The sequence below is a fragment of the Maniola hyperantus genome, chromosome 5 (assembly GCF_902806685.2).
Source record: "Maniola hyperantus chromosome 5, iAphHyp1.2, whole genome shotgun sequence".
NCBI lineage: Eukaryota > Metazoa > Arthropoda > Insecta > Lepidoptera > Nymphalidae > Maniola > Maniola hyperantus.
Window position 1 is genome coordinate 12,348,790 of NC_048540.1, and position 24,117 is coordinate 12,372,906.

General features: G+C 36.8%; 1 protein-coding gene across 12 annotated transcripts in view; it reads left to right on the top strand.

Annotated features, from left to right (window-relative positions):
- Positions 1-24,117, top strand: part of dnc (phosphodiesterase dunce) — a 465,943-nt gene that overhangs the window by 342,934 nt on the left and 98,892 nt on the right. The window contains exon 1 of one of the 12 annotated variants that reach the window (XM_034968464.2): positions 7,426-8,472. The exons of the other annotated variants lie outside the window; for them this stretch is intronic. Coding sequence (XP_034824355.1) covers positions 8,255-8,472 — 218 coding nt within the window. The 5' untranslated portion in view covers positions 7,426-8,254. Of the gene's footprint in view, positions 1-7,425; positions 8,473-24,117 lie in introns of those variants that run through there. 12 annotated transcript variants of the gene reach the window in all.

Sequence of the window (24,117 nt, forward strand, 5' to 3'; positions counted from 1 at the left end):
GCAGCAGTGAGCGCTATCTACACCTGCATCGAACTGAATTGATCAGAACTAAATGTTAATGATGACAAAATCTAAACATACAGTGCCAACACGAATACCATTTGACATAAATTAGGTGCCTAGCAATTTTAATTCCTGGTAGGTATGCTCGACGGGGCCCTTCGAATCGGCACAAAAATAAACTGTCATTTTGTGCACACGTTTACAGCGTATTTGTTATAATTGTATACTATATCCATTTCAGTGGTAATTAGAATTTCGAACGAGGCATTTAACTAAATGTTTAATGAAAAATTATTTTGAAAATGAAAATATTAATGTGATATTATTTACTACAGAACTTTTTCCTTGCAAATAATAAAGTTCGCCTATGAGAAAGGCAATGCTTGAATTTCATAGTTTTGAATACCATTCCACATAACATTAGAAGTTTGGGCAACTGAAACGTGCGGTCCCAGCTGTATTAAACATTTAGGTACGAAACTAAACTTAATCGGCAAGTTAGATCGTGCTTTTAGAACATTTGAAACGTATGGTGCGTAAATATTAAAGTAAATGTGCCCAATGTAACCTTTCGAATAACGAAAGTACTTATCACAACGCAGCAATACTCTGAAGGGCAAGCAAAATTTAGAGTATCTACTTATATAATTAGTCCAAAGTAAGAATAAGAATGTCAATGACCTATACCTGTCAACTGTCACTTGAAAATTACAGTTTTTAAGAAAAATACTTTGTATACATAATGTTTGTCTTCTACATTATTTAATAAATCTTAGTAGATACCTACTACAAATTATACTCAATGATACTATACATTACAATGGTTCGTCTTGGCGGGGCACTCCTGTGCCCCCTGATAGGGTAGAAAGTCATTCCTATTCTTAGTTTAGACATATTATACCTCGAGTTATAACATCATATCTGGCTAAAGCCTGTATGAAATTAGAAATAACTTAGGAGGTACTTTCATATACCTACTTACTCTTAACTTAAAACGACGTCAGTTATAGTAGGGTGGATTCTACTATCTATGCATAAAACATTCTGTGGCTGTCCTGATTGGCTTTAATGCGTACCACAAAGGATTTTGAGTTGAAATTCGGGTCACTTAAAAACACGCATTTTCAAATTTTTCCGATTTACTGATTTCGAAAGTAGCGTACATACAACAACTTTCAATATTGAAAATTCAGCTGCATTGAAGAAATACGTGAAAAGAGGTCAACAGATGTCTGCTAACACAATTTTACGGCGCGACCGATGATCATGTCACTTAGCTGAAAATGTGCCCTTCCACCTCTTGCAAACTTTGAAGTTTCCTGTCCGGGCCTTTCGGGTCTTGCGGCGTTCTCCTCCAAAATAGGAAGTCAAATTATTTTATTTACGCCTCTTTGTTACATCAACATACTTTAATGCAAACAACATATCAACGTGTGGAATAGACGTTAAGTAAAACCGTCATTTTATCACTGTCTTGGCCTAACCACACTTAAGCTTAGATCCATAAAGCGTACTTTGACTTTGCTAAAGTTTACTTACGAAGTTAATTCGAGATTTATGTCAGAGACAAATCTGTCTCGAGCAAAGTCACCGCTCTATAGATTTCAGCCTTAAAAGCACAGAAACACGTGCCTTGTAGAACACTTTGGTTCCACCAATATTATGCTACACTTAATAATTTAAGTTAATTCATGGTTTTAAGGGATAAAATAATGTAGGTAAGTTCTTATATCCGATTTTTTGGAATATTGATGTTGGAAATGACTTAGCCAATTTCACACGATAAATATTTACGCGCGACTAAAACGAGCTATGAAAGTATGAAAGCGACGCATGAGTGCAGACGCAGATATGCCATATTTATGAGTCCCTTTACATACGATAAACGGTATGTTGTTGACGCATGTCCACTTCACGCGAAAATATCGTCATGTGCAATAGTGCTAATAGCAAACGCACTAGTCTGGCCATATAATAAAGATAAATAATACGTTATCTGTAGCTATAAATTAGATTGTTCAAGCAAAAGATTTGATCTGCCGTTACGTTATTCAATTGCCTCAAATTTAAAACATATATTACAATAAAATGTACCGAAAGTAATAATTAATCTACTGTTCCAAAATTTACATTGCTATTGCATCAATAATAAACGGTGACATACCCAACGCGCGAGGAAAGCTGCTTGGAAGGACACTGAATGAACGCTCGCGTAAAAGTGTAGGTACAGTGCGACAAGGCTATCTTGGCGCGTGGTGAAAATCGGAACTAACGTTGCCGTCAAGTGTCCCCTTTGTTCTTGTTTGAATAGTCTAACCCTTTGTTCTCCAACAGCGCCCCCCTGATAGTGCCATTCAAGAACCAAGAGAGCCTTGTCGCACTTTACAAGAAACTAAACTGTACGAAGCACGTCAACCATCATAGCTTGACGACAATTGCGGTGCACTGCAGCAGCACGGGCCCGATGCGCGCTTCTCAGTTCACCCTTTACTAGGTTGTGGTTTCGGGTAGCCGTTTACTTTTGAATGAAATGTATGACAGTGGTCACAGATTTTGATAGCGTTTCGTAGCGATGCGATCCGTCTAATGGTGCGCGAGCTTTAACGGTTGATTAACAGTTAGGTAGAGCTTACTCACAGCATACATATCTGCTGGTAATAGCATGCCAAATTGTTCTGTTCTGTGTTTGAATGACCCTTGTGCTGTCTTAGCCCTCGTTCACACTGATGCATTAATTCTAACGCGCGTTAGAAAGCTTTAGGACGAAACAAATGGGATTACAATGAATCAATTGTAAACCCATTTTGTTCACACGTCTGCACTTTTCCAACACGATGCCTTTTTACTGCACGGTGTTGGATTTCAACGCTAATTTATTTTGACTTATGTTTCGCTTCTGTATAAAGCTTTTTTAACGCGCATTATAAGCGCGTTTGTGTGAATGAGATCTTTTAATACTTAAAAACATCGTTCAGGTCGTACCGAGTTACATCAATCAATTGAAGTGATTAAGTTAAGTATTAAAGTAAAGCAATTAATGCAATTTTTTCCTGTCTTCATCATCATCATCATCAACCGATAGACGTCCACTGCTGGGCATAGGTCTCTTGTAGGGACTTCCACACTTTTTTACTGTGCTATAATATAATTATTTTCAAATTTTTGGACAAGTTATTTTCTAACAAGTTTAAAAATAAAATCATTATTCAAGTTACATGATATAATAATAATAATTATACTGACCTTAGATACTAAGGTTATTCAAACTTATCAGACCAGTTTTAAGACAACCATTCAACCTCTCACTAACTAGTTAGAATACCTATATTATCTAAGTTTGTTAAATAATTTGACCTGAAATTTTGCCTTAAGGATAAGTTTAGAAGGTTAAAGGTTAGATGTATGTGTCCAAGTACTTACTCATAATATATTTCCATCTAGGTGGAGCGGACAGGAGATGTGTTCAGTCGCCCAATCAGAATTTTAAAAAACGACGTGATAATTTTTCACGTCGTCTATTAGGAACTCGATTCGTTGATTCAACACATCTCTTTGTCTTTTTGTTTTACCTACCAGCTATTACTGTTCATTTGATACCAAACATGTCGAAATCTAAATACAGAGCAAACTTTGCTTGTCAGCATGGACGAGCAAACGTTTTAATCTGTTATTTGACAGCTCCCTACAGTTTGGCAAATTACGAACTCCAGTGTCACGTCTTAACTTAAAGAATCAGGAGTCAGGATGTTGCCTTATATTTTAGGTGACAATGTCTAGAAGTGAAAGAAACAGCAGAACTTATCGATTTACTATCGTAAAATATTAGCCGTTAGATACTCGATACGACCCAATGCATGCTATTACCACCACAACAAGCCTTCCACTACACGAACAGCACAGACACCTTGGTGTGATGCTAAGCTAAAACCTGAGTGAGAATTCTGCAGGGCGTACAGCGTGCGGTCTCAACAATAAGTAAGGTACCTGTACGCTGTAGTACGATATTTTATGGTCTCACCAACGTGATAGTATTCGAGTGTCGAAACACTCGCATTACCTATAGTAACTAGATCTTGACTGCCTTGTTTTAAAGCTCAAGTTTGTCTACATTTTACAGCCAGCGCTCTAAGCGGAAACGTTGGGAAATTAAAATCAGTGGCATTGAATTTTTATTTCCATTCAAGGCTCTTTCGGTCCATTTTGCTTTGACTTATGTGTTAGACTCTCGAATTCTAGCAACGTTGATGAGACGTAAAATCTTATACTATGCGTACTGGACATAAATAATGTCTATTGTATTACGACTGTGATCGAGAAGAACGCTGCACGCCCTGTCCCGCCTAACGCTCGACTAAAACGAGCACTCAGACCTTTACACTAAGTCCCGCATTATCGTAAGCGACCTAACTCTGCTTCAGACGCCTAAGCGTCTGAAATCTGCGATCATTCTTTCCCATATTTTTAATTGCTTACAGATTCAAGGAGGTCGAGGCGGCACAGCTGACAGAGCGTATGTATCTTTATCGGTGCACCTATATGTAGCATGTCCGCTTTTTACACTTTGATTATAATATACATTATATAGCATGCTCTACTTTAGCTTGCACTACTTTTGTAAGTTAGGTAAGGCAGCGGTCAGTGAGGCCGAAGACTGATACTACTGAGGTTATAAAAAGTTTAATCTAGCCCGGATCGATTTAAAATAAAGAAAATCTTAACTTGATAAGTATGATGCAAAATCTTAAGTTCCTATACAGTCTATTCGGAAGTTAAACCTGTACCTACCTGTACTGTATTAAAATCGCTAAAAATCGTAAGCCGCTCGTTTAATCAATATACGTTACGATACAGGTTGAGCTAGATTGCAGAAAAAATAGCTTAGATAAGTCTCAAAAATAAATAGAATTACCTACTAAATTTAGTGCCCATATCATGCAAAAACTAAACTATACCTAATAATTTATTAATATATTGTAGTTTAAAACAGTACCTTGTTAAATAGGATGGCCGTGATACATACACAATCTGAATTTGCCCTGGGAATAGCCGAGCAAAAATCTTTAAAATCGAAGCCTACACAAAATGTCTATTTTCGGCTTTCGGTTCAGTTTGGCCTCGCTGACCGCTTCAATAACTCACCCTGTATTAATTATCCCCGTGTTTAATGATGTTGTGTTCCGTATCTGTCTTGTGTTATAAAATATACATTTGTCGTTGCAATTGTAGTGGCGTTTAAATCTACTTGTTATCGTCTACTCGAGACAGGTATATAATATGAAGTAAACATTTGAAATAGTGTTCATGTTAGATATTTCTTGCCCCATACCTATATTAATCGCACATTGAAAACATAATTGACTCTATCCAAAATCTCGATTTTTCAAAAAGACCATTTGAAATTTTTATGTTTAGGAGTTGAAATTAGAACGACAAAGTATGAAAAATTTGTCAGTTAAAATATATGTAGATAGACACAGTATAGACGTTATGGAGAAAATGATCCTTACAACGGACGTTTTTTCCCGCAGAAGCAAAACTGATGTAGGTAGATTATAACTAAGAACTGCCAATTTTTTTGATAGTGCCACTTTGGTTCAGTGTAACCTTCATGTTCTATCAACTGCTATCTAAACAAAAATAGCTTATTGCATAAATATTTATAGGTAATTTCCGATACTGAGTAGGAAGCAGTGAGAACTGTAGATTTCAAACTGCCACACCCCTTCCGAGCTAAACCATCCCATCTTAAACTACATCCGGTGAGAAATCGCTGTCTAGCGCTAGACTTTGAGCACTATGCTAATAGACTAGGCATTCTCAGCCGGAACCCTATCTTGTCTTTGCAAAAAAATAAGAAGCAATTATAGGTAAAGTAATTTTTATTCCATGTACTTACCTACGTCAAATTGAGTGATTGGTATTCTTCATGAATCTAAAACACCTCACCACAGAATATAATAGTACTAACGTAACCCCACAGTTTATAGCACATTACGCACGAGAGTGAGAAGAGTAAGCGTTTTCTAGTCGATGTGTGAGTTAGACGGCTGAGCCTTGGCGAGGATGTTTATAACACGAGGCCAGAAAGGCACTCCCGGCCGAGGCATGAATAGTGCTTTTCTAAAAATGAAACAAGTACATTATTTAAAAATACATAGGTATTTTGTTAATTCGGCCTCCGCTCTCAAATTAGGAGGTGTGCAATCAATTCCATACTATCGTCACTTGAACTCATTTTATTTAGTAGGTCACTTGTTTAATAAATAATTTAAAACGAACAGTCAATTTGTGCCTTTTTAATAATAGAAGACAAAAAAGATCTAACTTTAAATTTTCATCCAATGACGCTTCGGGTAGGTAAATCCGATACGGGTAACCGTGCTGTGGGGTATAATAGGGTATGAAAGTGCACATTTCATATATTTTTTAGAAAAATAATATTTTCCGCATACCTACGTTTCTAATATGTATTGGTACTTTAAATGAATGAATAAGTATTATACAATAAAAATATCCACTAACCATTATTAATATTTAGATGACACTAACCCTAAAAATATACAAGTGTATTTATACTAATAATAAAATTAACCAAGGTCCAAAACAACATTGATTTTGAGATTCATTAGCATTCATAAAAAAAACTTAGCATTGTTTGTTGCTTGTTACAACAGCTACGGTAGGTATCAATAGGCGTAAAAACGCAAGTTACCGCGAGTCATTAGCGCCTGAGTAGTCCTAATTTGTAAACATCGCAAACTGTACAGCAGGCTTTTCTTTTCACATAATAATAGTAGGTATATCAATATTAAATTAAATCATGATTTTAAAAAAATATTGCTGAAATTATCATTTTATTATTTTCCTTCAACGAAACTCCCGAACTTTTTTTTCAGGGTCCATGAAATCTGATTATTTTTTCATATTATTTAATGAAGTACCTACATACCTAAGTAATTAGACAGAGGAAAAAATTGCGGCTTAGTAAATAAGTACTTAAGTTCACAAAAGATGTGAAGTTTATTTTTAACAAAACTCCGAATAAGTTTCTACGATCACTTACTTTTCATTCATAGCCAGCCGTAGGCATTCATTTAATTACGCCTAAGTTAAATTTAGAGAACAGTAGAGACGATTGATCCGATTACTTTGAAGGAATACTAATAAAGCGCCGGGTGAGCAAGGCACACCTGAATCCTCCTCGAGGTTGATAATTTTCTTCCTGGCCCTCGATTTCCACGTCGAACATTGATTATACCGGCGCGGCGCCCACCGCCGGCAGTTTTCATTAGCGCCAAATTTATCCTCGGGCGAAGTCGCGTAGAGTCGGCGGTGGCCGGGCGAGCGAGTGGGAAGCTCCGGCCTCCGCAGCCGCTGCGCCGAGCCCGACGGCTCACCTCGGCTCCATTGACAGTCCGCGCGGCGCGCCGGCGGCACGTTGCTTCCATGTCCCGACACGCTTTTGCGATTCCGCTGTGATAAAACCCCCCACCTCACACTTCGTAAACCCCGACTAAAATGTGACTTTTCACTATCCATCTTTTCTCCAAACAACGCTCCTCGTGCCGACACAAAGACCTCAAGTGATCCTTTGCAGTTCCTACGCATAGTACGTTTTATTTTCAAAAAAACGTGCTTATCGTAGAGTTAAGAGTACTGGGTGTGTGCATGAAGCTCGCGGTTGAACAGCTCCGAGGTCATTCACTAGTTTGACAGGTCCGCTCCGGATTACTATTCAGTCTGACTAGACACCTTCTTCGAATCGGCAACGAAAGTGTCTAAAGATGAATGAAAACGACGGCCTAACCTTATCTGTGGACCTTGATAATATACAGTAGCGCATTGTTTTATTGATTACGTTATTGTGATGTTTACCAAAGTTCGCGAGTTATAAAAACACCAGTCAAGTTGTTTCCGATAAGAACGCACGAGTGAGATAATACTCAATAAAAAAAATATTATATCTAGTACATTTGTCATATTGATATGATTGTGTGAATGCGAATATCAATTTATTGTTGTGTCTGACATTTAGATTGGTATTTTAGTGAAAGAGAAACACTCGCAAAATCAAGCGATAGTCCTAGGCAAAAAACCCGCGAAGTGAGAATTGTGGCAAATGTTAAAATATATTATCTCAAATGGCGTAAAAGTAGCGGATAACTCGTAATAGTGTGTGCAGATTAAGGCCAGTTGATACCGACAATGGCCTATTGTGTCAGATAGATTTGAATAGAATCGGGCGATCGAAATGCATCGTTCGGGATCCCAATCGGAAGGGCTAGGAGCCGGCGGAGGGCCATCATACATCACAAAGAGTTCTGCATCAGAGCACAGTATGGCAACCGGGGTGACGGCCTCCACCAGTGGGGGCACGCTGCCCCGCACTCTGAGCACGAGTGTGCTGCGAATTAAAAACAGATCTACGTTCTGGGACAAATTCTGGGATGAGCGCAATAGGCGTGATGCGTGAGTAGTTTTGATTCGCAACCAAATTTTTCATGCATCCATCATTTAACTTTTATGTACTGGCACCCATTTTAAAATTCTTGCTCAAATAATTTATGTTCAAGACGGAGATCTGAAAAATCTCTGTTTGATCTTCATTTGGTCGTTTGTAGGTTATAATTTACCATCAGTTCAGATCGTTGACTCCACCGAGAAGAAACCAGCAAGAACATCTGTAGTTAATCATTTTAACGGCCTGTAAATAATTATATTATTTATTTTCTCACAGCTGTAACTTGAACGTGCACTCCTTACTTCTACACAGCACGTCTAGTTATAATCATGTGCATGTTCATCTACACTATGACTAAGAATTTCTTTAGAGTTATTTTAACGCTTATTTGGATAATCTTCAGGTTTACAATTAATTTTTTATTTAGTAATCTAAAATTGCATGCCAATTAAGTAATACCTAAGTACCTACCTTATGTTTCGAACTTATGTTTCGACTAGATGTGGGCGACATCTCCTTCGATATCTTATAAAGGCATTGTACCGAGTAGCGAACAATGGTACTTAAATCTAATCCAATTAACTACTACAATGACATGAACAATGTTGTCCATTCCGAGTGTTTTATTAACTTTGTTGCTTTTAAGATCATCATCATTATTGTTACCTGCAAAAACTACAAATAACCATGGTGGAAAATATATGACTTCTCTTTGAAATCGAAATCTTGATTAGACTCCAATCTTTCCTTTGACTTCTTTACATCAAAACGTAGATACCAGAAATAGTGGCCTTAACAATGCGATTGCGTGACTCGATATGATCGTTCCCCAATCTTGACTTTCCCCCTTGTATACGCAACTGGGCTAAATCACAAAGCGATAGAAAACATTGTTCTCTAGGGACCCTGGTCGTCTTCATAGATCGAAATAATGCGTCAAACAAGACTGTGAACTTTGCCGTCTAGACTGGTGACTTATTATATTTTACATTCGCTTGAAATTCCCCAGGTTCATTCATATAAAATGTAAATTCTTAAAGTTACTATATGTATCGACATAAAATCTTTAATTCATAAGCAACAATCTACACGCATAAACAAAACATTTAATAAAATACGAACCTAGTAGGTAGGTATTTCTGAATTTAAGAAAATTTACACCCCTATGGTGAATTGATGTAGAATTTTTTTCTTAAGTGCTTTAATAGTAAGTAGTATTGAGTAATCCTATTTAAATATTACTGAACTATTTTCTGAATAAGAGCGACGAGTAAACGAGTTTAAAATAAGATTAATTCGACTAAAGTAAAGATAAAACATATTAGTAAGTATTATTGACATTGAAGACAATTATAAACTATTATATAATATATATAATCGAGAAATCGCTGATAATGCAAGTGAGAGAATAATTCACTTATAATCAAACAACACAAATAAACTTAATTAAACAAATAGGTACCAAATTAAAATTAATGAGCAAGTTTTATTCAATTAGCATTAGCATTTTTGCGATAATTTTTCCACTGCCAGTTGCGTAGAAAAATTATTAGGTAGGTATAGTGAAAGATAACAACTTCCAAGTTGATGTCACGTATTGCCGTTGAAACCAATAACATTAGCGTTTTACTATAACAAGTCCTAGAGACGAGAATGTAAATCAAGTCAATTAAAACAAGATTGAAGAGAAAACAATGCGAAATAATGATGATTTTATGTCGCAGCAGCAAGACGTTTCTCACGATAAACATTCTATACAAGTACAACTATCAACTAAAAATAAATCTTCAGTGCGTAAATCATTTTTGGCAGGTTTCAACATTTTAGTGCCATTCGATGAAGATAGTTCAACTGATTTCATTCGACCAAAAAATGCGTTTAGGGCAACATTTAGGATTTATATTCATACTCTCTTTTTTTAATTAAATAACGACCACCTAGTCCTAGTAGATGTACCTAGGTTTTTTAAATCCCGTGGAAATTCATTGATTTCGAAGGATAAAAGTAGCGAATGGTACTGATTCTGATGGCTTTTCTGGTGGCTGGATCTTTTTCTTACCAATAAAAAAGACATATTCCTTAATTTAAGTAAGACTGTCAAACCTTGTGACGTTTGGTGCCAGTCTTGAGCATAGTGTTTAAATTACTAGAGTAGTCTTTAATTTAAAATTTTCCGTCCTTTTTAGCAATATTAAAAATAAATAAAAAGATGCAGATAGTATTCTACACAGACATTTCCAGATATGCAACCAGTGTGGCCCCCCTCAGTCCCTCTCGCTCAAGCAGAGGTATTTACTTGTGAAATCTTATTCCGTCTATTTTACGTTCGCTTCGGCTATTGTAGCCTAGTATACTGCAACCCACCATTGCACAACAACTTCAAAAACAAAAAATAACAAAACGAATCAAACAATTTCTATAATACAAGTATTACTTAGCATGATGGATATTATTTAAAGCATAACGGCACTACACGTTTATTAAGATAGCTCTTAATTATTTATACGATTATCTAATGACTTCAAACCAATTTAGATGATAAAATCATTATTTAAACTGCGTCATTTATTACGTTACTCAATTTTTATTATTGTGCAGTTTTCTCCCATGTGTGTTATATTTTATGACTCCGCTTCGGAACCCGCTTCGCCAGATCTAGGCAAGGTCATGGTTAATACAATGTTTTACTTTGTTTCAAAGTATGCTTTATGTTTTGTCAGTTGATATTTAATACTTATTGTTAAGACTAACAACATCATAATTCATATCAATGGCTCGTAAGAAGATAGAGACTTTATAGAATGAATAATCATTCTCACGACGAAGTAGTCAAAACTCCAAGGACACGTACGAAATTAATTACTTCCTCATATTTTAATGTATAAAACGGGTACATACCACGATTAATTTTTGTTTTTATTTGTCGATATTTCAACCCAATTGCACGGGTCGTGGTCACGACGGGACTGCGGTGCTGCGAGAGATGAAGTTCGAGCTGTCAAGGGCAGTAGCGAACTACCCTCTTTCTTGTTCTTTTCGCTGGAACTTCACGAGCTGTCCGGCAAAATACACTCACAACGTCACTATTAACTTACACGTTATTATTATTTACTTTATTATTATATTTTATACATTAAAATATGTCGTTAAACCACGAAATAAGCTCAAAATCATTAATTACTTCCTCGTTTCTAATTCTAAACGCTACGATATGAAACACCACAGCTTCAATTTTCCTCTCTACTTGGATATAGGTAGTAGGTACATTCATCAAATCAAGAGTGAATAGGCATCTTCTAGGCAATAGCGCTCCACCTTAGCACATCTTCACTGCGGGCAGGTTTGATTGCAGCCAAGCGTTAGTCAATAAATGAAGAAAAAAAAAAGATTCCAGTGTATCTACCCAATTGTATATTTTGCTAGTCGTTGCTCGCGACTTCGTATCAATAAGATATCCAGGCTTAGATTAAGGATTGGTCCGCTGCGCTTCGACGCGCAGATCAATCCTTTATCTAAGTTTCCAGGTGTATGCTTAGTGGTGGATCGGCGACGTGTAAATAGTCACTGATCCTTGGGTGCGTGTGCGAAATTAATTATAATAATTATACTGCAATAGTATGGAATTAGCGGCGATGGTATGTGCAACAAAAGACCTAGAAAAAACAACAAAATAATGCCTAAAACAGATATATACAAGGAAGAAATCACTGACCTGTTCTTATGAAATTCTCCAGGACTCCTTGAATCAGCCTTAGGGATGCGTGAGAGCGTTTCTAGATTTTCGTGCTGGTACCAATGCAAGGCCATAGGTGGCCTGCGCGCGAGCGGATGTTAGCGTGTCGTTTTTCAGACTGCGTTTTTACATATAGCGTTGACAGGTGCTCCTATGACGGGAGCGTGTGTGCGCGCGATTTGCCGCGATGCAACACCTATATAGCGTCATCTAGGGAGCTATGAATGAATTAACTAAAGAAAACGGTACAATGATTCTTTCTAGTAATAGGTGTATTAAACAATATTCTGCGTAATATTTTCCAGGTTTCTCATTGCACAACCATACTCCCCGCGTTGACGAAGTCCAATACTTCATAATTATTGCAATAATTTGCGCGAGTGATAATTAATCTAACTAAATAAAATAAAGTTTATTTATAAATCTAATAAAATAGGTAGCGGTAAAGAAATTATATTTACATTAAATTAATCAAGTTAAACACTAAGGTATCTATGGCTACTTATTCTAATTACTTTTTATAAATTACAATGCGTTTATTGCGTTGGAAGTGGGTAAAGTTTTACAACCGGACGTTTGAATTCGCCAGATTCGGTTTTAACTAAAGCAACACGAACCACATTATCAGCCCCAGGATAAACCTTCGTAATTATTCCTAGCGGCCATTGTAAAGGCGGTAAGTCATCATGCCCAATTAAAACTACCGTACCTACTTTAACCGGATTATCAGGTGTACACCACTTTTGCCTAACTTGTAAAGTGTGTAAGTATTCTAAGCGCCATTTCTTCCAGTAAGACTGAACTAAGCTATCTAGTAGTCTTTTTCGCTGTACGAGGTTAGGGCGTTCGCTAGGTAAAGGCGCTGCTGGAAAATATTTTAGCGGAGTAGACATTAAGAAGTGGGCCGGCGTTAAAATTTCAGGATGCGGATCTGACGATATTAAACAAAGCGGGCGCGAGTTTAGTATGCATTCAATTTGCGTTAGCACGGTAACTAACTCTTCGTAAGTAAGAAGCTGATTACCGATAACTCGATATAAATGTGTTTTGACACATTTTATATTACTTTCCCACATAGATCCAAAGTGAGGGGACCGAGGGGGAATATTTTTCCATTCAATGCGATTAATTTGTAATTCAAGGTTTAACTTATTTTTATAATCGGAACTATTCAGAAGTGAATATACTTCGTTCAACTGCGATTTGGCTTTAAGGAAAGTTCCAGAATTGTCACTGTAAAAACAGGAAATCGGACCTTTGCGTGCTAAAAACCTTTTTACAGCCATGACAAAACAGTCAGTAGTTAAATCTGACGAAAGTTCAATATGAACGGCTTTTGTCACAAGGCATACAAATAAGCATATATAAGCTTTTTGCGACTGATAACCGCGGCGGCGCGTTGGTGTTACACGAAGTGGACCTGCGTGGTCCACACCTGTGTGCATAAAGGCTTTCGCTTCTTGCAGACGATAAGAGGGAAGATCAGCCATTATTGGCGTAGGATGCACGGGTTTTACTCGGAAACACGTGTTACATTTGTGCACTCTAGACCTAATGATTGTCCTAGCGTCTAGTATCCAAAATCGTTGTCGAATAAGGGACATTAAAAGACTAGGCCCGGTGTGACAATTGCGCGAATGATAATGATCAATGATCAAGTTAACCGCATGATCATGTTTCGGAAGAAGTGCGGGGTGTTTCGATTCGTAAGGTAAATCCGATTTAGAAAGCCGACCTCCAATTCGTAAAATGTCGTCATTATCTATAAACACGGCTAGCTTTTGCAATTTCTTTGAAGGTAATTTTTTATTTTTTAATCGCGTGATTTCATCGCAGAAGTGAACCTTTTGAATGTCCTTTATTATTGCGTTTTCAACAGAATTAAATTTGTCAACTTCTCCGGTCGGCGGTAGAAGTCGTGCGAAGCGTAATACATAAGAAGCGGAGCGAATAAGTTTATTCCATGAGGAAAAGCGTTGCGATAAAACATATAATATCGGTTGTTCACATTGAACATCGGTTGTTATTAAAGCGGTTGATTTGAATTCCGGTAATTGATCGTCTTTGGTAGGCGAGAACTTATTTATTGGCCATTCCGATGGCGAGTCGCGAAGCCATTCTGGGCCGTTCCACCAAAGAGGGTGCGAGAGTAACTGCGATGGCAAAATACCACGTGATAAGCAGTCACTTGGATTTTCGATTCCCGCAACATGGTAGAAATGTTGTGGGTCTAAATTTTCTTGACATTGCGCGACGCGGTTGCTAACGAAAGTATTCCACCTATGAGGCGAAGATTTTATCCATGACAGAGCTACAGTGGAATCGGAAAACGCAAAAATTCCTTCAATAGGAATGCGGGAGGAATAAGTATCTCTTACGACCTTAACCAATTTTGACATTAAAAGCGCGGCGCATAACTCCAATCTAGCGAGGGTTGTTATTTTGGTAGGCGAAACTTTCGATTTTGAGCACAATAAATTAACGCGTATATTACCGAGAGAATCAGTAACATGTAAATAAATCACACAGCCATAGCCATTTAAGCTAGCATCACTGAAGGCGACAATATTTACTCTGCATCCTTCGGTGATACCAGTATGACGCGGTATTTTTAAATTTGGAAGTACTGAAAAGTCGTGGACCAAGTCTAAGTACTTTTTAATTATATCTTCGGAAGGAGTTTCATCCCAGTCGATTTTTTGGAGCCAGAGATCTTTGATCAATAGTTTAGCGTACAAGATAACTGGCGCGACTAATCCTAAAACATCGAACAATCTAGCTACGAGGGATAAAATTGTGCGTTTGGTGCATTTGTGGTCGATTTTTGAAATAGTCATGCGAAAAACATCTTCACTGGGCTCCCAAGACAGCCCTAAGACCTTTGTGGTATTATTGCTGTCAGTAAAGTTCACCGAAGCGCGATGCGTGTCTGGAAGACTGTCCAAAAGCGTTGACGAGTTACTTGACCATTTGATCAACTCAAAGGAACCTAATTTGAACAACTCGATTAATTCTTGCGACAATGTTATAGCGATTTGATCGTTAGTAGCTGAATGCACAAGGTCATCCATATATAATTGAGATTCAGCAATTTTTGCGGCGTCCGTGAAGCGATCACCTTCGTCCTGGCACAGTTGTCGTACAGTACGCATGGCCAAATATGGACTGGACTTAAGTCCAAACGGTACGCGGTTAAACTGAAAGGTGCGTATTTTATCATTTGCGTCAAACCTAAAGAGGATTTTTAAATACCTACGATCGCGTGGCAAAATTTCAATTTGTAAGTACATTTGCTTTATATCCGCAGTCATAGCGACTGGAAATAATCGGAAATTTAATAAAAGTAAAAATAAATCTGCCTGTAAGTTAGGTCCAGTATGAAGTACGTCATTTAATGATAGGATTCTATCCGCGGTTTTAGCCGATGCATCGGTCACGATTCGAACGCGACTCGAGCTTTTTTCGGGGCGAATAACAGCGTGGTGCGGAATATAATAGCCCTCGACTGTATTGCTATGATCCGAGACTTCAGTTAAGTAACCTTTTTTTATGTACTCCATAATGACCTCATTATAAGCAAGGCGCAAAGAATGATCCGTCTTCAACTTACGCTCTAACGCTAGCAAGCGGCGGTGAGCGACACAGCGCGAGTTACCTAGTTCGGCTGCATTTTGCGAAAAGGGTAAACCGACTGAGTATCGACCACTCTCATCGCGAGAGACGGAAGCGCGGTATAAATTCTCGCATTCCGTTTCTGCGGGGCTGAGATGCGGTTTTTCATTAATTTGTTCCAGTTCCCAAAATTTTTGAAGATTTGTTTCTAAATCCTCCAGTGCGAGCGCGGAGAACGAGGATTCATCCAAATGTTTGGGACTGCACGGCGTGTAATCTCCCATTAATACGTATCCTAAAGTTGTTGATAAGGCGGCCGGGACGTTACTACCCGATAATATTTTATCGCCTAGATAAATATGTGGAAACAATTGGGCACCTAAAATTACGTCAATCTCTCCAGGTGCGTTCCATGTCAAGTCTGCTAGGGGTAAATCTTTGACATGGCTTATATCACAATTTTCAATAAAGTGTGACGGTAAATTGTCTGTAAGACAATCTAAAACTAAAGCCTTAATATGATACTTATTAACAGGGTAAACGCGCGATTCTATGTTTAAATAAACATAACCATGTATTGGTTGCGATTTTAAACCTATACCTTTAATAGATGAATTAAAAACGGGAGTAATAGGCAAATTAAGCAATTTACAACATTTATAACTAATAATGTTGTTCTGTGACCCAGTATCTAATAAACAGCGAATAGTTAATTTCTTATTACTATTATAAGGCTGGGCGTAAACTTGCGCGGTGGACAATAAAACGCTCGAACGCGGGTTATTTGTAGTGAACGAGCTCGAAGCGTGCGTAGGTAACGAAGTACTTGTGGATTGAACACTAGTCAGAGAGGCGGGCGCGGGAGACACGTCCACAGTTACAGCGGGCGTCGTGTTTGTGTGCGTGCGGCCTAACAGCGAATTGTTATTGTTTGTATCCGTATTATTATTTCGGCATAAGCTGGAATGGTGTTTTTTCCTAGCTGGGAGACACCGGACACAAGACGATCTAGACTTACATTTACTAAGAGTATGGAATAAAGATAGGCAATTTACGCACGCGTTCTTAGACTTAATAAAGTCGAATCTCGCTTGCGGCGATTCCATCTCCATATACTTATTGCACTGATATAAGTTTTTATGTATACCCTTACACAGTACGCATTCGCTTTGCGTCGAGGTGGTGGACTCGTTGTTCTCACACGCGACAAATGACTTGTAGGTACCTCGAGAACTAGCATTCGATTTGTCCGATCTATTATTAGAATAGGTAGGTTTATTTGAGCGCTCGAGAACTTTAACGTGATATTGAATGAACTCAATAAATTGCGTGTATGACGGTATGTCGGACTGACTTGATCGCACCGTCATTTCGAAGTTTTGTATAGTTTGCGAATCTATCTTCTTTAAAGCAAGATATAAAAATATAAAATCAGTAAGATCTGGAATGTCTAACTGTTTTAAAGCGGCGATCGAAGCGGAGAATTTTTCGATAAATGTATTTAAACTATTAGCGTTATTTGTACAGTTGTTTAGTTCAAAAATATTATTTAAATAATGCGTACCTAATGCTCGCTTGTCTTGATACTTTTTTACCAAACTATCCCAAATAATATGATAGGTTTCCCCTGTAGGTACAATACCTGCAGTGAAATGCAATGCACCGTGCGATAATTTACTAATTAAATATTGAACGCGCTGTGCATCGGTTAAATTATTATTATTATGTATATTGGCCTTAAAAGATTCATAAAATAATGGCCAATTCTCATTTTTTCCATCAAAACTTGGAATATTAATAGGCGGTAGCTTTATTTGAGGCTGAAATTGGCTATCATTGTTGCTTGTAGACGCATTATCATTGCAACATGATAAGATTTTATTGCGTATTCTCTTAACAGGCGCATACAAATCCTCGAAAGCATCAAGAGGCTGATAATTAGGCGGTTCTGGTGGATCTAATTTTAGCGAAATAACGTTTATTTCGTCTAATATCGATTCAAACTTTGATCGAAGTTCATCTACCGTCTCTGACTCACTCAAGAATCTTTCATTTTTTCTCGACTCAAAATTTGAAATACCTTTAGATAGTTCATATAACCTATTCATTCGTTGAAATAGATTTTCCTTTTTACAAATTAAAATATTTAAATGCGACGTTAATTTGTCCATTTTAACGACAAATTAACAGCAATAGTTCACAAATAAAATGTTAGCTAAGATGGCGGCTAACAAAGAACATACAAGGCGTTACGAGTAATTTACGTAAATCGAGTATATATGTGACTAGAAACAATATCCTAGGTTCGAATGGACCATTAAATGGATCGGCGACGTGTAAATAGTCACTGATCCTTGGGTGCGTGTGCGAAATTAATTATAATAATTATACTGCAATAGTATGGAATTAGCGGCGATGGTATGTGCAACAAAAGACCTAGAAAAAACAACAAAATAATGCCTAAAACAGATATATACAAGGAAGAAATCACTGACCTGTTCTTATGAAATTCTCCAGGACTCCTTGAATCAGCCTTAGGGATGCGTGAGAGCGTTTCTAGATTTTCGTGCTGGTACCAATGCAAGGCCATAGGTGGCCTGCGCGCGAGCGGATGTTAGCGTGTCGTTTTTCAGACTGCGTTTTTACATATAGCGTTGACAGGTGCTCCTATGACGGGAGCGTGTGTGCGCGCGATTTGCCGCGATGCAACACCTATATAGCGTCATCTAGGGAGCTATGAATGAATTAACTAAAGAAAACGGTACAATGATTCTTTCTAGTAATAGGTGTATTAAACAATATTCTGCGTAATATTTTCCAGGTTTCTCATTGCACAACCAAGTGGTAGTGATATAAGTTGAGTAGTTAAGGATTTATGAAGCAGCAAACAAACACCTGATTTATAATAGGTACATAATTATGTTTGAGTAAAATATTGTAAGGGCCAAACATAAAAAAAGCTAGAATAATATAAATTCCAAATACCTTTACATTCACGAATTCAATTAATTGAAAGCTGAAAGCCGTTCCCGTTCTTTTATTTAGAGTCATGTAAATGACATTTGACTTAAAAGTATAACTCAATATTGACTGATGTAAAGTAGGTACCTACTTCAAGGGAAATCTATTGATAAAAAATGTAAGTAGACATTAATATTTAATATAAGATATAGTATCAAGACCTCCTATTTTTTTAAATTTATCAAAGTAGGTATCCCTTATTTACTTAAATAGAACTTATTGACATTAAAATAATAAACATAATCAGTGAGAATTTTTTAAGATGATCTAGTATTGGTTTTCTCACTTGTATAGTCAACATATTCAAAGAAAGAATGAAAAAATCGTTGGTTAAACATTTAAAAAAACTAAGTACGTTTGAGTCAATTGTGTGTAACCAAAACGGTTTTCTCACATTTTCAGCATAAATGCTGATTCAGCAAAATTCCATAATAATTACAGAACTACGAGAAAAAACACAATAAGTACCTATGTGTAGTCGACATGAAAAGCTAGAAAATGGACAGATGACATCAACAAGGCTGCAGGGCCATTGTTGACGAAAATAGCTAGCGACTGACATAAATGAGTTTTTCACTGGAGTGTGCTTGCGACGCGAGAAATGCCAATTCTTTTAGGTTTTAAATGTTCTTTCCACTAAGGTGTGGATGTTTTGATATTGACTTTTGTACTGTGCTTCTGTATTACATAAATAACATGAATTGAATTTAACTTAACTTACTTTGGAGACTAAAAGTCAGTTTAGTGTGTTGATAGGATCATCATTATCATGATCAACCCATTACCGACTCGCTACCGAACACGAGTCTCCTCTAAGAATGAGAAGACCATATTCTACCACGGTAGCCCAATACGGATTAGAAGTTGGCAAATTGTGCCAATCGGTTCAGAAGTCTTGGAGAAATCGGTGCGCATAACATCGGTTCGGTATAAAGAATTTTATTCTCAAAAAGAACATACTGTAGGTACATTCTAAAATAAAACATACGTTGAGTTGAGAACCTCATACTTATTCGGAAATCGGTTAGTAATCAACTCGATTGACAGAACGTGGAGAAAGTTGTGTGATCTTTGGTAAACAAATACCCTGGAAGTAAGGCAATCTCAGTTAAAAAGCAAATAGACTAAAATTAGCTCTCACCACCCCTCGCGTCTCGTGATCCTTTGTTGATGTTAGTTTTAACTAACTATCAGCAACACAACATTGCTACAATCAAGTAAGTAATTGGATCGTATGTTTTAATTCAACTCTATTATTTGAAGTTAGTTTTAATAATTCTATGTTTGAAGTGGAAATTGCAGGATAGCTTACTCCCACATTTTAGATCAACTTTTCACGAAAGTACCTACCTATCTGTGCAAGGTTCAGTAGTCTTGGATGTTCTACCGTTTATTAAGCATCAGAGAATAAGCAATTAGTAGATAGGTATTACTTAATGGACCTAATAAACATAATCTTCTTAATAAAATTCTAACACTGATACTGACGGACAGAAATATTGCACAGAAGTGTATGTGTATAGAACTCAAGTAAAGAATGTGTTAATTTTATTTTAACTAAAATCAGTTATATGCATAAGCACGAAATAAGTATAAAAATGGCAAAACTAAAAAAGACCATAATCAAATATTTTACTAGAATATGCCCGCGACTTCGTACGTGTGGATTTAGGTTGTATTAAATCCTGTGGGAACTCTTTGGTTTTCCTGGATAAAATGTATGTCCTTCCCCGGTATGCAAGCTATCTCTGTACCAAATTTCGTCAAAATCGGTTGAACGGATGAGCCGTGAAAGGCTAGCAGACAGATAGACAGACACACTTTCGCATTTGTAATATTAAGTATGGATTACTCATATTTATTTTGATAAAATAAATAAATCATTAAATCATAACGTATTACGAGCACTACAAAAGGAATTTCGGAAATTCATCCTCTGAAAGGGATAAGGAATGAAAAGTTTTATAGGAATTTGAAAATGTGGAATTGGGTATCTATTTATGAATAAATCAGGTAAGTCCGGTAAATAAGCGTTTTTCAAAAATTCTCTAAAAGACTAAAATAAGGGGACAATTGGTCAAACCACTATCCCTTTTGTATAATCGTCATGGTACCGCATGCTACATTTTGTTAACACCACCTGAGTGACTATTATACTTCGACCACTCGTTCTACCAGGTTATTCTTTTCACGTGCATGCAAATTATTGGCACCGCACTGTTCTCTTAATAGTGCAGCATTTGAAATGTTCATTTTGTGTGAATCGTTTTATGTAAAAAATAAAAAATAAAACGCAATACGAAAATGCCAGTGACAATTATTAATTGTATAATGGTTAACTAACATTATTTCTTTGTCTACAATGGCAGCAGTAATTTGATTCAACTAATCCTCTTAAGGGAAGCGTGTTAGGGATTCCTGCAACTCATAAAGTCCATTGCTCGTAAAGTTCCGCTATAATATTACTTATTACTAGCTGACCCATCCCGCTTCGCTCGGATGGAATTTTTAAAATCGTTTCTTAGTGAGGGTTGAGCAACGATGACCCAAGTCAGTAAATGGATGGGTGACTGACTTTGGAGGTTTGGAGGAGAATTTAGCGTCTCTCAGTTTCGGCTGAGTTAGTAATCGTTAAATTAAGGATAAGGGTATGAAAACCCGCTGCAATTGTTCCAAGAAAATCTCTACCATTAGATATGTTAATCGTCAGCAATCAAGACTCCTGTAATTATGTTGTATTTTTATGCATGTCAGCTTCTGTAAGTTTTATACGAGTGATTTACGTCCGTACGATCCGTTAAGGAGCACCGTCCTCTATGTCCGATAATATTCACAGATTTTCACTTAATTGAGAAATCGGTCCTTATGAAAATTATTGAATACTAGATGATGCCCTAACGTTCCCGTGGATTTAGGTTTTGTAAAAATCCCGTGGGAACTCTTTGATTTTCCGGGATAAGAAGTCTATGTCCTTCCCCGAGATGTCAGCTAACTCTGTACCGAATTTCATCAAAATCGGTTAAACTGTTGGGCCGTGAAAAGCTAGCAGACAGACAAACAGACATACTTTCGCATTTATAATATTAGCATGGAGTATGAATATCAACCATAAATCATTATCTGTGCCTCCCAAAGTAATTCGATGGTAATTTGTGAAAACTTATTGTTTTATATTTTTTTTCATTTTATTCATTTATTAAAAATTACTTAAAAATAGTTATTAATTATAACAGTACGTTTGAAGAGACTAAATAATTTAAGCAAGCTTTACAATATAATAATATGAAATCAATGAAATAATATTTTTTCACCAAGTATAATTCTCTTAAGGTAGACGTGGTAAATCAAAAATTCTCGCAATTTGTAAAGCTTGTTGTGTACCTTCTTACTTATAAGTTTATTTTATGATGTTATTTTCATTTTCCAATTACCGCCTACTTAAAGCAAGCGTAGGTTTAAGTTAAAACACGTGGTAACTTTTTGTAGATATAGCTGAACTTTACGTAAATTAGTAGATACCTACGATTATTAAAGACCCTATTGCTAATATTTTTTTTCATAACGTTCTCCATTTATGTAATGGAGATTAAAATTATGTGTAAAGCTTGTTGTGTAACCTTATAAGTTTATTTTATGATGTTATTTTCATTTTCCAATTACCGCCTACTTAAAGCAAGCGTAGGTTTAAGTAAAAACACGTGTACCTACTTTTTGTAGATATAACTGAACTTTATGTAAATTAGTAGATGCCCACGATTATTAAATACTATTTCAAAGATCCCATTGCTAACAAATTTCTTCATAACGTGCTCCATTTATGTAATAGAGATTAGTATGGAACGATAGAATGGATAAGGATTCACTAAGTAACTTTGTCCAATGTCTTTGTTCAATGTCCAATAACTTGATTCGAGTAAACTAGTTAGTCCGACAAACTTGTCGGACTAACTAGTTTACTTCTGTTTATAGTCTGAACAAAGCTAGTTTCTGTTATAATATTATAGAAGCCTGCATGGGATAGAAAAGACGTGCACTGCAGGCAGGGCCTATTACTACCCATATTATAATTGCGAAAGTGTATTTGTCTGTTAGTTTGTTCTTCAATCACGTCGTTACAACGGAGCAACGGATTGACGCGATGGGTGTACTGAAAGATAACATAGGCCAATTTTTATTTCGTAAAATCAAAGAGTTCCCACGGGATTAAAACCTAAATCAACGCGGACGAAGTCGTGGACATCCGCTACTAGTGTTATAAATCTTATACGATGGTGCGGAATCCTTCGTGTGCGAGTCGTACTCGCACTTGACTAGTTTACAATATTACGTTAAGCATTTCCCCCTGGATGCCTGCGTGGGATAAAATAAAAACACATGCATTGCAGGCAAGGCCTATCTTTCTATAAATAAACGATTACAATGAATGAGTCTCGTGAGCAATAGCAGATTTGCTGATAAAGTTTATTTGCTTGCTCAACCATAAAATTTAATAGGCATCAGCGTAAAACTGCTATCTTTATTCTATTAAATTTTAGTACGATCTCCAATTTTTCATTAGTAACATCACGTAAAGTTTTTACGAAGCCAATATAAATAAACTAGTATTTTCAACTACGTCTGCATGAAAATTCTGACACACTATGCTTCGACTACGTCACGTTTTTCAAGACGAGTAGGTATAATACGTAAATTTTCGGTATGGACTTTGTTTGGGGTCTATCAAATAGTTTTCAGTACAAAGTTTCTCGTCCCCTATTTCATTCCGTAGGGGATTTGAATTTGAAGAATTTCTCTTAGTGAGTCGCTACGTTATATATGGAAGCCAATTCCGATGATGGAAGCTGACCATTCATGTATTAAGTTTCGCCGGAGCACATACGTCTCTAAAATTTTATAGAAATGAAATAGAGACGAAATATTCTCTTAAATTTATTGACGTCATCTTTCTTATATCTAGTTGCATGCTAGGCTATTAAAGTTACGTTAGGTAACAGTTAAACTAAATATAAAAAAACAAAATGGGTTGCGCAAATCACTATTCATAATGCCTCCACGAAAAATTTTGTAAAAAATATTTTGCTTTCAAAGTCTTGGTCTTCAAAGTTGATCATAACCGTAACGTAACTTTAACTGCCTGTCATGCAACTGTACCTTAGTGTCCGTGTAGCTTTTCTGATAGAGTAAATGGCGTAAGTTTCTTGGCTAGTTCTTAAATACGACAATTTATTATTAGTCCAACGGGTGGGCGTTGTAACGTATGACCTTTCGGACTTCATCTACCCATTAA